Genomic DNA, 12,500 nt, shown 5'->3' with positions numbered 1-12,500 from the left:
TTAACCTCAGAATGACAGATGCACACTTCATTAAGAAGATGAACCTAGCCTGAACCACTGTAATGAACAGGGTGCATGGAAATACAAATGCAAGGGTCTTTAAACAGCACCAGCAATAAAGAAGCACTGATCACTCAAAGTGACTGGAACTAGTGGAAGGGAGAGAAGCCAGGAAGACATGGTTCAAAGTACCGAAGGCCGATCTCTGGACACTGAGCCTTACGTAGGATATTCGTTTCTTCTCAAAGCACAAGGTCCGAAATTTTTGGGGAGTGGGGGCAGTTGATTAGATCGACCCAGGTACGCAACTGGTACTTAATTTATCAACCCCGAAAGGATGAAAGGCAAAGTCGATCACAGCGGAATTTCGAACTCAGAACGTAACAGCAGACGAACTATTGCTGAGCATTTCGCCCGGCGTTCTGACATTTCTGTTAGATCGCCGCCTTAGGCGATCTTGGTCCTTTGCCTTAGGTAAGATATTGGCAAAGGACCAAGATATCTGGTGCCTTGCTGCGCTCAAAGAAGACTTGCTCAGCACAGTAAAATCATAAACACTCCCCTCCCAGTTGAAGGAGTTTTTGCCTTGAAGAGCCCTCGTGCCGGTCCACATTAAAAGCATGCAACACACTCTGTGAAGTAGTTGGCATTAGGAAGGGCATCTGTATATATGTATATATATATACATATGTGTGTGTGTGTGTATACGTATATACATGTATTTGTATATATATATATATATATATATATATATATATATATATATATATATATATATGTGTGTGTGTGTGTGTGTGTGTGTGTGTGTGTGTGTGTGTGTGTGTATACATAACTTTGATAGGTTTCGGCTAGTATAGGCCCAGCCATGTCGAACTTAATAGCACCACCTATATATATATATTCTTTCATTCGTTGCAGCCATGCCGCTGCGGTCATACTGGAGCACCACCGTGTGTCTCTCACACACACACACGTACGCACACACACGCACATACAGACACGCGCACGCAGGTATACAAAACGGAAACATATTAACAAACGAAACGATCTATGTCAAATGAAAACCATTTCGTAATTTGCAAGCAACTGGCTTGTTTCTGTTACTCATAATAGTTCTGGTCGATTCGGAGTGATATTGATACGTCGAGAGACATTTAAATATATATAAATATATATATATAAATAAATAGGTAGATAAATTATTTAAGAGTATATCACAATGGTAACCAAAGAAGAAATCGAGGAGAAGTTGAAGGATGAACTTAAAACTACCCATTTAGTAAGTCATATTTTTATTTCACGCTGATTTTAATTCACTAAGTTCCGGCACTCGCATCGTGTTCTGTTATATTCGGTGTTCAGTTTCTGGTGCAATTATACTTCATTATTTCGTTTTTGGGATTTTAAGGCACGATTTGGATTTTTTTGGTTGTCAAGCGATGTTGCGGGTGGGGGGGGGACAAACACAGACACACAAACATATACACACATACATATATATATATATATACATATATACGACGGGCTTCTTTCAGTTTCCGTCTACCAAATCCACTCACAAGGCTTTGATCGCCCCGAGGCTATAGTAGAGGACACTTGCCCAAGGTGCCACGCAGTGGGACTGAACCCGGAACCGTGTGGTTGGTAAGCAAGCTACTTACCACACAGCCTATAGAAAAACTGTGGATTTATGGCTAAACGACAATAAATTCTACTCTGATCTATTTTTACGAAGTGATGAATTATGTAAAGTAGTGATTACTTCAAACACCGGTCACATTTTGTAGCGGATGCGAAATTGTCAATTACACCGATCTATCAAAGGAGAGGTTTTAATTGTCTTGTTTTGTTTTTGCCTAAGCAGAACAACAGTATTTTGGGGGGGGGGGGGGATTTTATTGTTTTAATATTTATTCCAACAGTTGTTTTATTGATCGGGAGATTTGTCTAATTTACGAGTTCCATGAAATGCTTGAATTAAGAATACCTGCGCGATAGGTAATCGTATATAATCGACCGGTGTTGACGGAAATTTTGTCTTCTCGATCGAAAAGTGGCAGGTGTTGGAGGGGGAATAGTTTCTCTTCGTACAGAACTGGATTTGTTTAAGGAACAAGACTGCGGCCCTATTTAATAGGTGTTGAAAGCAATGTTTTACTCATAAGTGAGACGGTTAAAGGTAAAATTTACGAAAAGATTTCGCAGGTAATCAGATAATACAGAAGATTTATGCTTGGCTTGCTAGAAAATGCATCGAAATGTCTGAATTCACAGCTTAACGTCTAAAAGGATGCACTAGAATATATATTGTCGGATACACAAAGAGATAACATAGTCATAGGTGTACTCGACCAGGGCTGACCTGGGGCTAAACAGTAGTCTATCTTGGAGCTTGTTACTGCAGTGAATCATATGGTGTCTATTATTACAGGAACGGTTGTCAGGTGGTGGTGGGGGACAATCACGTACACAGAGACACACACACAATGGGTTTCTTTCAGTTTCCATCCACCAAAAGGTCAGCTTTCTAGAAACATCATCATCATCATCATCATCATCATCATCATCATCATCGTTTAACGTCCGCTTTCCATGCTAGCATGGTTTGGACGATTTGACTGAGGACTGGTGAAACCGGATGGCAACACCAGGCTCCAATCTGATTTGGCAGAGTTTCTACAGCTGGATGCCCTTCCTAACGCCAACCACTCAGAGAGTGTAGTGGGTGCTTTTACGTGTCACCCGAACGAAGGCCAGTCAGGTGGTACTGGCAACGGCCACGCTCAAAATGGTGTATTTTACGTGTCACCCGCACAACAGCCAGTCCAGGGGCACTGGCAACGATCTCGCTCGAAAATCCTACGAAGGCCAGGATTTTCGAGCGAGATCGTTGCCAGTGCCCCTGGACTGGCTCTGTTTGAAAGTTTTTACCTAATCAGAACAGCAACAATACCTTTACCATGCCTCGTTTTTATTCGCATAGGTTTTTTTTATTAATTATAATTAATTTTTTTAAATCACAGGAAGTCATAGATGTTTCTGCCTGTGGTTGTGGAGAGAAGTTCCAGTCTGTGATTGTCTCTCCCGAATTTGCTGGTAAATCTTTATTGAGTCAACACAGGTGAGTCTGTTTGTCTTCTGAATTTGCATAATTAACAAATGAGTAGAGCTAGTATTTCATTTGGCAGGCCCCAGGAGAGCCTGTAGAAAAAAAACAGACACACGATCGTTTATCTCCTTTATACAAACATCTTTTTTTGTCTGCGTTTTTGTTCACTCTTTCTCTTTCCATCTCTGGTCAGGTAACCAGGTATTTCCTCTGCAGCAACACACCTGTTTCTGTCTCTCTGTCACACTCTAACCTTTCGTCATCTGACGCAAGATCACCTCCTCTAATGCCCTTTCCCCTCTCAAAAAATTCCTTGTCTTGCAGGAAAGCCATTCAATGTTAGAAACCATACCAAAGCAGGTTTTGGAACATGATGCTGTCCTCTTAATTCATCAGATCCTATCAAACCATCCAGCATTTTAAGCATGGAAGCTGGACATTGCACAATGATAATGATGCTGACATATACTCCATACTCTTTTACTTGTTTCAGTCATTTGACTGTGGCCTTGCTAGAGCACCGCCGTTTAGTCGAGCGAATCGACCCGAGGACTTATTCTCTGTAAGCCTAGTACTTATTCTATCGGTTCTCTTTTGCTGAACCGCTAAGTTACGGGGACCTAAACACACCAGCATCGGTTGTCAAGCGATGTTGGGTGGGGACAAACACAGACACACAAACATATACACACACATACATACATACATGTAAATATTTTTGTTGAAATAATTGTAATACGGTAAGAGTTGCTTCCCTTAAAGCTATTCCCTTAAGTTCTTTGTTATTCGACAAAATGAAAACGTATTTTGAATGCTGGTGGAACACCAAAATTAACTATTATTTTATAAAAACTCACATTGAGGGTTTCTTCTAAATTACATGTCATTACTCGTCTGGGAAAGACACACGCCCCCGCTCATTTTCTCCTCAATTTTTTTTTTTTTGCCAAAAATCCCCGTTTTCGGATACGGAGATTATCGGAAAATGGTCAAAAATCAGCATTTTCAGATTTCGGCCCCCACCTTCCACCTCCCTTTCCCCAATTTTTGCCAATTTTTTTGCAGATTCGTATTCTCCGTAGCTGAAAACGGGGGTTTGTGTAGAAAAAAAAAAATTAAATTAAAAAAAAGGGCTGTTTTGGTGGTGGGGTACAATATGCCCATGCGCATATGGCGTAGTGGTTAAGAGCGCAGGCTACTAACCCCAAGATTCCGAGTTCACTTCCAGGCAGTGATCTGATCAATAATAATAATAATACTATTTTTCGATGTCATTATAATAAGAATCATGATAATAATAATAATAGCGAAAAATACCTTAGGAATACCCAGGTTCGAAATTTCCCCAAGATACCTGATGAAGGCTGGATGGTATATCAGCCGAAACGTTGTGTTAACAACAAACAAGATGAGGACAAATATCCATCGAATGTAAATAATGTACATAATTCCTCATCTCTTAAATATAGAACTGTATTCTTTTATGATGTGATTCTTTATTTTTTTTACAAAGACATTGTAGAGTATGTGTGAGAGGCCATATCTGGCCAGTTTGAAGATCAAACTGGAAGAATATTTTGGCCAGATATGGCTGGTTTCAGCTCTCAGGGTCAATTATATGTGACATCAATAGTTCTTTATAATATTAGAACTACCTCTGGACTTTGTCACCCAACAATCATTTCTACACCCACCATTATTTATTTATTTATACATTTATTTTATTGTTTCTGTTCCTTTTTTTTCTTTTTCAGATTGGTTAATTCCATTCTAAAAGAAGAGCTGAAAGTAATCCACGCCTTCCAAATGAAAACCATGACCCCTGAACAATGGGACCAGAAGCAAAATGAGGTGTCTGCGACTAGCTGAGATTATGACTAATATAATATACATATATATATATACATATAATATATATATATACATATAATATATATATATATATATACATATAATACATATATAATATGCATATTATATAATATACATATTATATATATATAGTATATATATATATATAATATATATACATACACAATATACATATATATATACTATATACATATATATATACAATATACATATATATATATATATATATATATACATATATATATATATATATATATATATATATATATATATATATATATATATATACTCAATATACATATATATATATATATATATATATATACACAATATACATATATATATATACACAATATACATATATATATACAATATACACATGTATATACAATATATATATATATATTTACACAATATACACATATATATATATATATATATATATATATACAATATACATATATATATATATATATATATATATATATATATATATATATATATATATATACACTCGATATACATATATATATATACTCAATATACATATATATATATATATATATAGATATATATATATATACACACAATATACATATATATATATACACACAATATACATATTGACTACACCTTGTATTCTCTGGAAATGCATATCAAGAACTTAGCATGTCACTAAAACAAAAATATATATATATATAAGCTCATTCTACATACATGCACTCACACAGACACCAATGAATTGGTATTTAGGATTTGATTTTCTTCAATAAATATCTAATTTTTAATATTGCATTTTTTGTGTTGTTTTATTAATTTTGGGGAAGAAATGTCTTGAAAAAAAAAAACCAATCTTATTTGATTCAACATAAACTTAAGGTATTCTCTGATCTAAATTAGATTTGCTGTTGATGTAAGAATTTCATAAGCATTCCAGAGAACGTGCAAGAAGTCAGAGGGATGTAAGCACACCAACAGCGGTTGCAAGCCCAGCACTCTAACAACTGAATCATGCGCCTTTGCGTATGATATATCTACCTATCTTTGTTTGTGTGTGTGTGTGTGTGTTCAAATTCACTTGAAACCAGTGAAATTCCAGTCCTTGAAAGTCTGTCTAACCCCACTCACGCCCTCCTCCCCAGTCGAGGCCACAGATTTATAGAACTCATTCCTCTTCAAATGATTATTACACAACACTGCAGCCGCCACCACCATTACAACCACATCTGCTGACAGGTTAACAAACTATTGAGAAGTCTTATCTGAAAAATGTCAAGATGTCTGAGTCGGTAAGTATAAATAGTTTATATTTACATATACGTGTGTGTGTATATATATATATATATATACACACATGTATACATATATATGTATATATATATACATACATATATATATACACACATGTATACATATATATGTATATATATATACATACATATATATATATATATATATATATATATATATATATATATATATATATATATACATACATATATATATACATATGTATATATATATATATATATATATATATATATATATATATATATATATATATATGCACAAATATGTATATATATATATATATATATACACACACACACGTTGTTGGCACTCCGTCGCTTACGACGACGAGGGTTCCAGTTGATCCGATCAATGGAACAGCCTGCTCGTGAAATTAACGTACAAGTGGCTGAGCACTCCACAGACACGTGTACCCTTAACGTAGTTCTCGGGGGATATTCAGCGTGACACAGTGTGACAAGGCTGGCCCCTTTGAATTACAGGCACAACAGAAACAGGAAGTAAGAGTGAGAGAAAGTTATGGTGAAAGAGTACAGCAGGGTTCGCCACCAACCCCTGCCGGAGCCTCGTGGAGCTTTAGGTGTTTTCACTCAATGAACATACACAACGCCCGGTCTGGGAATCGAAACCGCAGAGTTTCTGCAGATCTGATAGAGTTTCTACAGCTGGATGCCCTTCCTAATGCCAACCACTCTAAGAGTGTAGGGGATGCTACGCAACGGAGCGGATTGGTTGCGAAGCAAGCTTCTTAACTTTACAGACACGACAGTGCATCCTTCCCTTTCTTCTTCAAGACAATACGTGTAACTTGAGAGAAGTTTGGCAGCTAAAATCTAACAAGTTGAACACGAAGAGGCCTCTCTGTGTTGTTGTGTAGTCTCAGGTGGGCGCTGATTTAGGAGACTTGTGATTAAGGGAATTCTATGATCGCTGTCTTTTTATCGGGAATTATAAATCGAAGACAACTGTTAAATATATAAGTCACCAATATATTAAGACGGTAGGGTGTGAATCGAAGACGACTCCCTAACATGTCTGCAATACTTTTTAAGATGGTAGGTTGTGAACCGAGGACGTCTGCTCGACGTATCTGGTCGCCAACATTTTTAAGAGTGCAAGGTGTGAATTGAGGACGATTGTTCGATGTATCTGTCTCTAATATTTTTTCTTTTTTAACACGGTAAAGTATGAATCGAAGACGACTGTCCAACATATCGGTCTCCAATATTGTCTTAAGACCATAGGATATGAATCGAAGACGACTGTCCTACGTATCTGTCACCAGAATTTTTTTGAAGATGGCAGGGTGTGAATCGAAAACGACAATCAAACATATATCTGTCGCCAACATTATTTTTACGACCGTAGAGTGTGAATCGAGGACGACTATCCAATATTTTATGCCCCCACCATTTTTTCCCTATCTTTTACGACGATAGGGTATAAACAGAGAGAAATTTGGCTGTTATTTCTAGCATGCCTGTTAAGCGCATAGACCATAGGAGCGGCCCCGTTGTTAGGATCGTCGGTAATTTTTCACATAAACACCCGCACGATTACCTAGCCCTAATCCGAGATCCTGACCCTAACACCCTAGTGGAAATCGTGCGGGTGTTAATCTGAAAAATTACCCAATATTTTATGCCCCCACCATTTTTTTCCTATCTTTTACGACGATCGGCAGGTTGTTAATTGCTGGTGAACGAACACCGGTTCATAAGTCCAAACACCGGTTTCTGGGGAAGGTTTATAATTTCTGTGCTGCAACCAGCACACACACACTCCATAATAACTTATCTCTCTCTCTTTAGATTCTCTACTTGGTCTCTCTCTCATATCAGAGCCAGTCCTCTCTTGGTTCTTGTCCTCTCTGTCAACCCCTTCCTGGCTTTAAGCCAGTCCTTGGAGTCTTCCTTCTTGATTTCTTCTTCCAAGCTGTTTTCATCCCGGGATGTATTACGTTAATAGCTGTATATTTACTGTCTATCAATCCATTTAAACAGATATTTACACCTCTAGATGTCTATAATAATCATAATTTCTCTCTTCACGTCTATCTATTTACCTATATAAGCTTCTTGAAGCACAACACAACAACATATACACCAGGATTATATTATATATAATATAATATAATATAATATAATATCTGTGTTTATTATTTATAGGTGTGTCAGCTATTTTTCTGGATGTTTCTATCGTTTTTTTGTTCCTTCTGTAAATACACAAGAAAAAACGAAATGACAAAGAATTAGAATTCACAACACAAATCCACATTTATTGCCTACAACACAGACACATACATACGCAGTATTGTATATACATACACACGCACTTTAATAATACACACACACACTTATACATAGTTTACTACACACACACTTCTACATATATATACACATACATACACGAACATAAACATACACGCACACACACACTGATACATAGTTTACTACACACAATTTTATACATATATACACGTACAGACACATATACACGCACCCACAAGCGCGCAAACAGCTATGGACGAACAGCTGGTGTGTCACCGACGAGCGGATGATGCAGACGATGAGGAATCGAAACCGTCCCCTCAGGACCCCGTTATCAAGAATTGTCTGGAAGATTGGAACGATTTGGAAGAGGAATATGTCGAGCTGGAGGTAAGGACGAAAATCTTCCTTTCTCTTTCTCTCTTTTTACTATTTTGTTAAACCTCCCCTCCGTGTCTGAGGTTTCCAATGTCTACCAATTTCTCTTTCTCATTCTCTCTCTCTCTTGTCTCTTTTCAATTGTATGTCTCTCTCTCTTTTCTTACGCCTATCTGTCTTTCCCACCCACGTCTGCTTCTCCCTCTCTCACCCTTTCTCTTTTCCATTCTCTCCGTCCCCTGTCTGTCTCTCCTTCCCCGTCTGTCCCACTTTTTCCAATCTCTCTCTCCTCGTTTCTCTCTCATCTTCTTTGCCCCTCTCTCTTTCTGATAGTGTGTCTCCCCCTCTCTCCATCGCACAGTCTTCTCTCCACTTCTCTCACTCTCTACAGTCGTCTCTCTTTTCCTATCCTTCTCAAGATTTCATTCTTATCAACCGAATCATATCCATAACTTATCTATTTCTCTCCGCACGCATCGTATCAAACGCATGCATAATACCAAACACTCGCTATTCCATAAGTACAACGTATACCTTGTTTTATATTGAACACATACGCCTTGTATAAAACACACGCAAGTATCATATTCAACACATACATCGTATCAAACAGGTTTTATTACATACACATACATCATATTAAATATACATCGTATTACATGCATATATTTAACGCACACATGGGATTATATATATGTATGTATCGTATTAAAAACATTACTTGTTAAGATTATTTCTACAGATATCCTATAGAAATTATAGCCAGCATATACATTAACGCACGACCACATAGTTCTTTAAACATACTTGCATTGTATTGCAGAAATGCATCGCATTAAATATGCATTGTATAACAGCTGCACGAAGTATTACTCATGCGTTGTGCTGCACACATTTTGAATTATACGTTTTTATTTTAGCCAGATTTTGTATTATACACACATATTGGCATCTCTCGTCTCTGTGTCACTCGTCATCATCTTATTTTAACGTCCGTTTTCCCATGCCGGTATGGATTGGGCAGAGTTTATCGAGGCAGATGTTCTCTACAGCTGGATGCCCCTCCCTGTTGCCAATCCCCACCTGTTTCCAGCCAAGATAATGTTTCCTCGTGACCAGACATGTTCCCATGGAATATTGGAATATGAATGACACTGTTTATATGACGGTGACACCCATTTTACAACTATCGTACAATGTTGTGACAAGGTGACACAATGATACACACACATTTAATATATATATACCCACATCGTCATCATCATCGTTTACTAGCATGGGTTGGACGATTTGACTGAGGACTGGCGAACCAGATGGCAACATCAGGCTCCAATCTGATCTCGTAGAGTTCCTACAGCTGGATGCCCTTCCTAACACCAACCACTCAGAAAGTGTAGTGGGTGCCTTTTACGTGCCACTGGCACGAGGGCCAGTCAGGCGGTACTGGTAACGGCCATGCTCAAAATGGTGTTTTATTCAGGTCACTGCCTGGAATCGAACTCAGAACCTTGGGGTTAGTAGCCCATGCTCTTAACCGCTGTGCCATATGCCCGTGGGCGTAGCGGGTAAGAGCACGGGCTACTAACCCCAAGATTCCAAGTTTGATTCCAGGCAGTGACCTGAATAATAATAATAATAATATAATAATAGTAACATCGTTAGGAATGAGAACCCAGGTTTGAAATTTGCCCAAGACACCTGATGAAGGCTGGAGGGTATACCAGCCGAAACGTTATGTTAATAACAAACAAGATGAGGACGAATATCCATCAAATGTAAAATAATGTACATAATTCCTCATCTCTTAAATATAGAATGGTATTAACATTTGATAATTATACAGGGTGTCCACAAAGCCTGGGTACATGGGGATTAACACATACTTCAAGAAATTATTATTTCTTATATTTAATTGTTTATATTATGATTTTATTTCCTCCATGTACCCAGACTTTGTGGACACCCTGTATTATCAATCATACAAACTGTTTTGGATATTATTTCAGCAAGTTTCAAGTGATTTCATTTGTGCTGTAAACCATTTACCACCTTCCCTTGATGCCCTGACCAGTTGCTTAATGGTTAACCCAGCACTGCGATTGGCCTCATCTAAGTTGAAGAATATCACACTGTCCCTGTGTGTATCCAGGAGTATCACATTGTCTCTGATGTAGAATGAGGGGAAGTCTTGGGTGGGCAGCTATTAAAAGGGGTTAAATATTGTAACTAAAGGTTTAACTTGATCCGTTTTTATATTTTTTCGCTGCCCTTCCAGAGCCTTCATCGTACATATCAGAAAAAGCTCAATGAAATGGTCAGCCTACAAGACAAGTGCCTCAAACAGATTGCCCATCACAGATATCGGATGAAAACAATTCAGGAAAGCTTAAAACGGTGAGTATTAACAGTTAATCCTTTCTACTATAGCAGTGGTTCCCAAACATTTTCGGACTCCTGCCCTCCTTGACCCCCAGGTCACATTCCTAGTGCTCCCACCCCAAATAACCATCACAAGCATGGACCTCTTTCTGAAGCAAATTCAAAGCAACTGTGTTTCACAAATAAAACTTAACCTAACAAACCCATTATTTTGTTGTTTTTACATGAATCGTTACCCCATTATTGCCCCACTTTTGACCTGAATCACTACTCCATTATTGCCCCACTTTTTACATGAATCACTACCCTATTATTGCCCCACTGGGAGGGGATGAGTCAATTACATCAAACCCAGTCTTCAACTGCTATTTATTTTATCAACCCTGAAAGGATGGAAAGCAAAGTCGACCTTAGCAGAATTTGAACTCAGAACAGAGCGACGGGCGGTAGGCATAAGGCCTGAAATTTATGGGGAAGTTGGTAGTTGATTACATCAACCCCAGTGCTTGTTTCATTGGTACTTCATTGGTACCCTGGTACTTATTGCATTGACTCTGAAAGGACGAAAGGCAAAGGTGACCTGCACAGAATTTGCTTTTTGCATGGCATTATCACCAGTGTTTTTCATGTGTACCAAGGATCACATTATCCAGTGGCCCCTTCCTTTCCAGAGGATAGCATATGCCACTGAATAGGACAAACCTTAGAAGCAGCAAGGAGAATTTCTGAGCTATACAGCCCTTCGTACACCTCTCTGCAAAATCACCAGTGCAGCCAAGTCACAACCGTGGTCAACCGAATCCACTCACAAGGCCTTGGTCATTCCGCGAGGCTGTAGTAGGAGAAACTTTCCGAAGGTGCCACGCAGTGGGCCTGAACCTGGAACCATTCGGTTGGGAAGCAAACTTCTTACCACCACAACAATGCCTGTTTTATAGATGATGCTGCTTGTACTGTTAACATGAAAACACTTTGCCCTTGTAAACTGCATCTTTGAGAGCAAGAAAAGAAATATATATATAAATATATATACATACATACATACATATATATATATATATATATATATATATATATATATGTGTGTATATATATATATAAAGATAGATAGATAAACACACACACTGTCTCACAATGTATGTCTTGGCCTAATATTAGGAGTGGTAGCTCTAGAGAAATTA

At 37.9% G+C, this 12,500-nt stretch overlaps 2 protein-coding genes across 3 annotated transcripts in view; both read left to right on the top strand.

Annotated features, from left to right (window-relative positions):
- Positions 1-1,074: 1,074 nt before the first annotated feature.
- LOC106876353 (uncharacterized) lies at positions 1,075-5,776 on the top strand. The gene is made up of 3 exons (XM_014924852.3): positions 1,075-1,279; positions 3,024-3,121; positions 4,864-5,776. Exons 1-3 carry the CDS (start codon positions 1,220-1,222, stop codon positions 4,976-4,978), a joined length of 273 nt encoding a protein of 90 aa, XP_014780338.1. The 5' UTR covers positions 1,075-1,219; the 3' UTR covers positions 4,979-5,776.
- A 2,232-nt stretch (positions 5,777-8,008) lies between these two features.
- The window catches only part of LOC106876350 (transmembrane protein 120A), a 20,578-nt gene continuing 16,086 nt past the window's right edge, over positions 8,009-12,500 (top strand). The window contains exons 1-2 of one of the 2 annotated variants that reach the window (XM_089346293.1): positions 8,009-8,952; positions 11,216-11,334. In XM_089346293.1, the coding sequence (XP_089202419.1) occupies positions 8,815-8,952; positions 11,216-11,334 (257 nt within the window). In that variant the 5' untranslated portion in view covers positions 8,009-8,814. The remainder of the gene's footprint in view (positions 8,953-11,215; positions 11,335-12,500) is intronic. The other variant, XM_089346292.1, reaches the window with a different exon arrangement.

Source organism: Octopus bimaculoides, chromosome 30, assembly GCF_046866305.1.
Source record: "Octopus bimaculoides isolate indiv1 chromosome 30, ASM4686630v1, whole genome shotgun sequence".
NCBI lineage: Eukaryota > Metazoa > Mollusca > Cephalopoda > Octopoda > Octopodidae > Octopus > Octopus bimaculoides.
The sequence above is the reverse complement of the archived record's forward strand: the minus strand, read 5'-3'. Positions and strand labels throughout refer to the sequence as shown.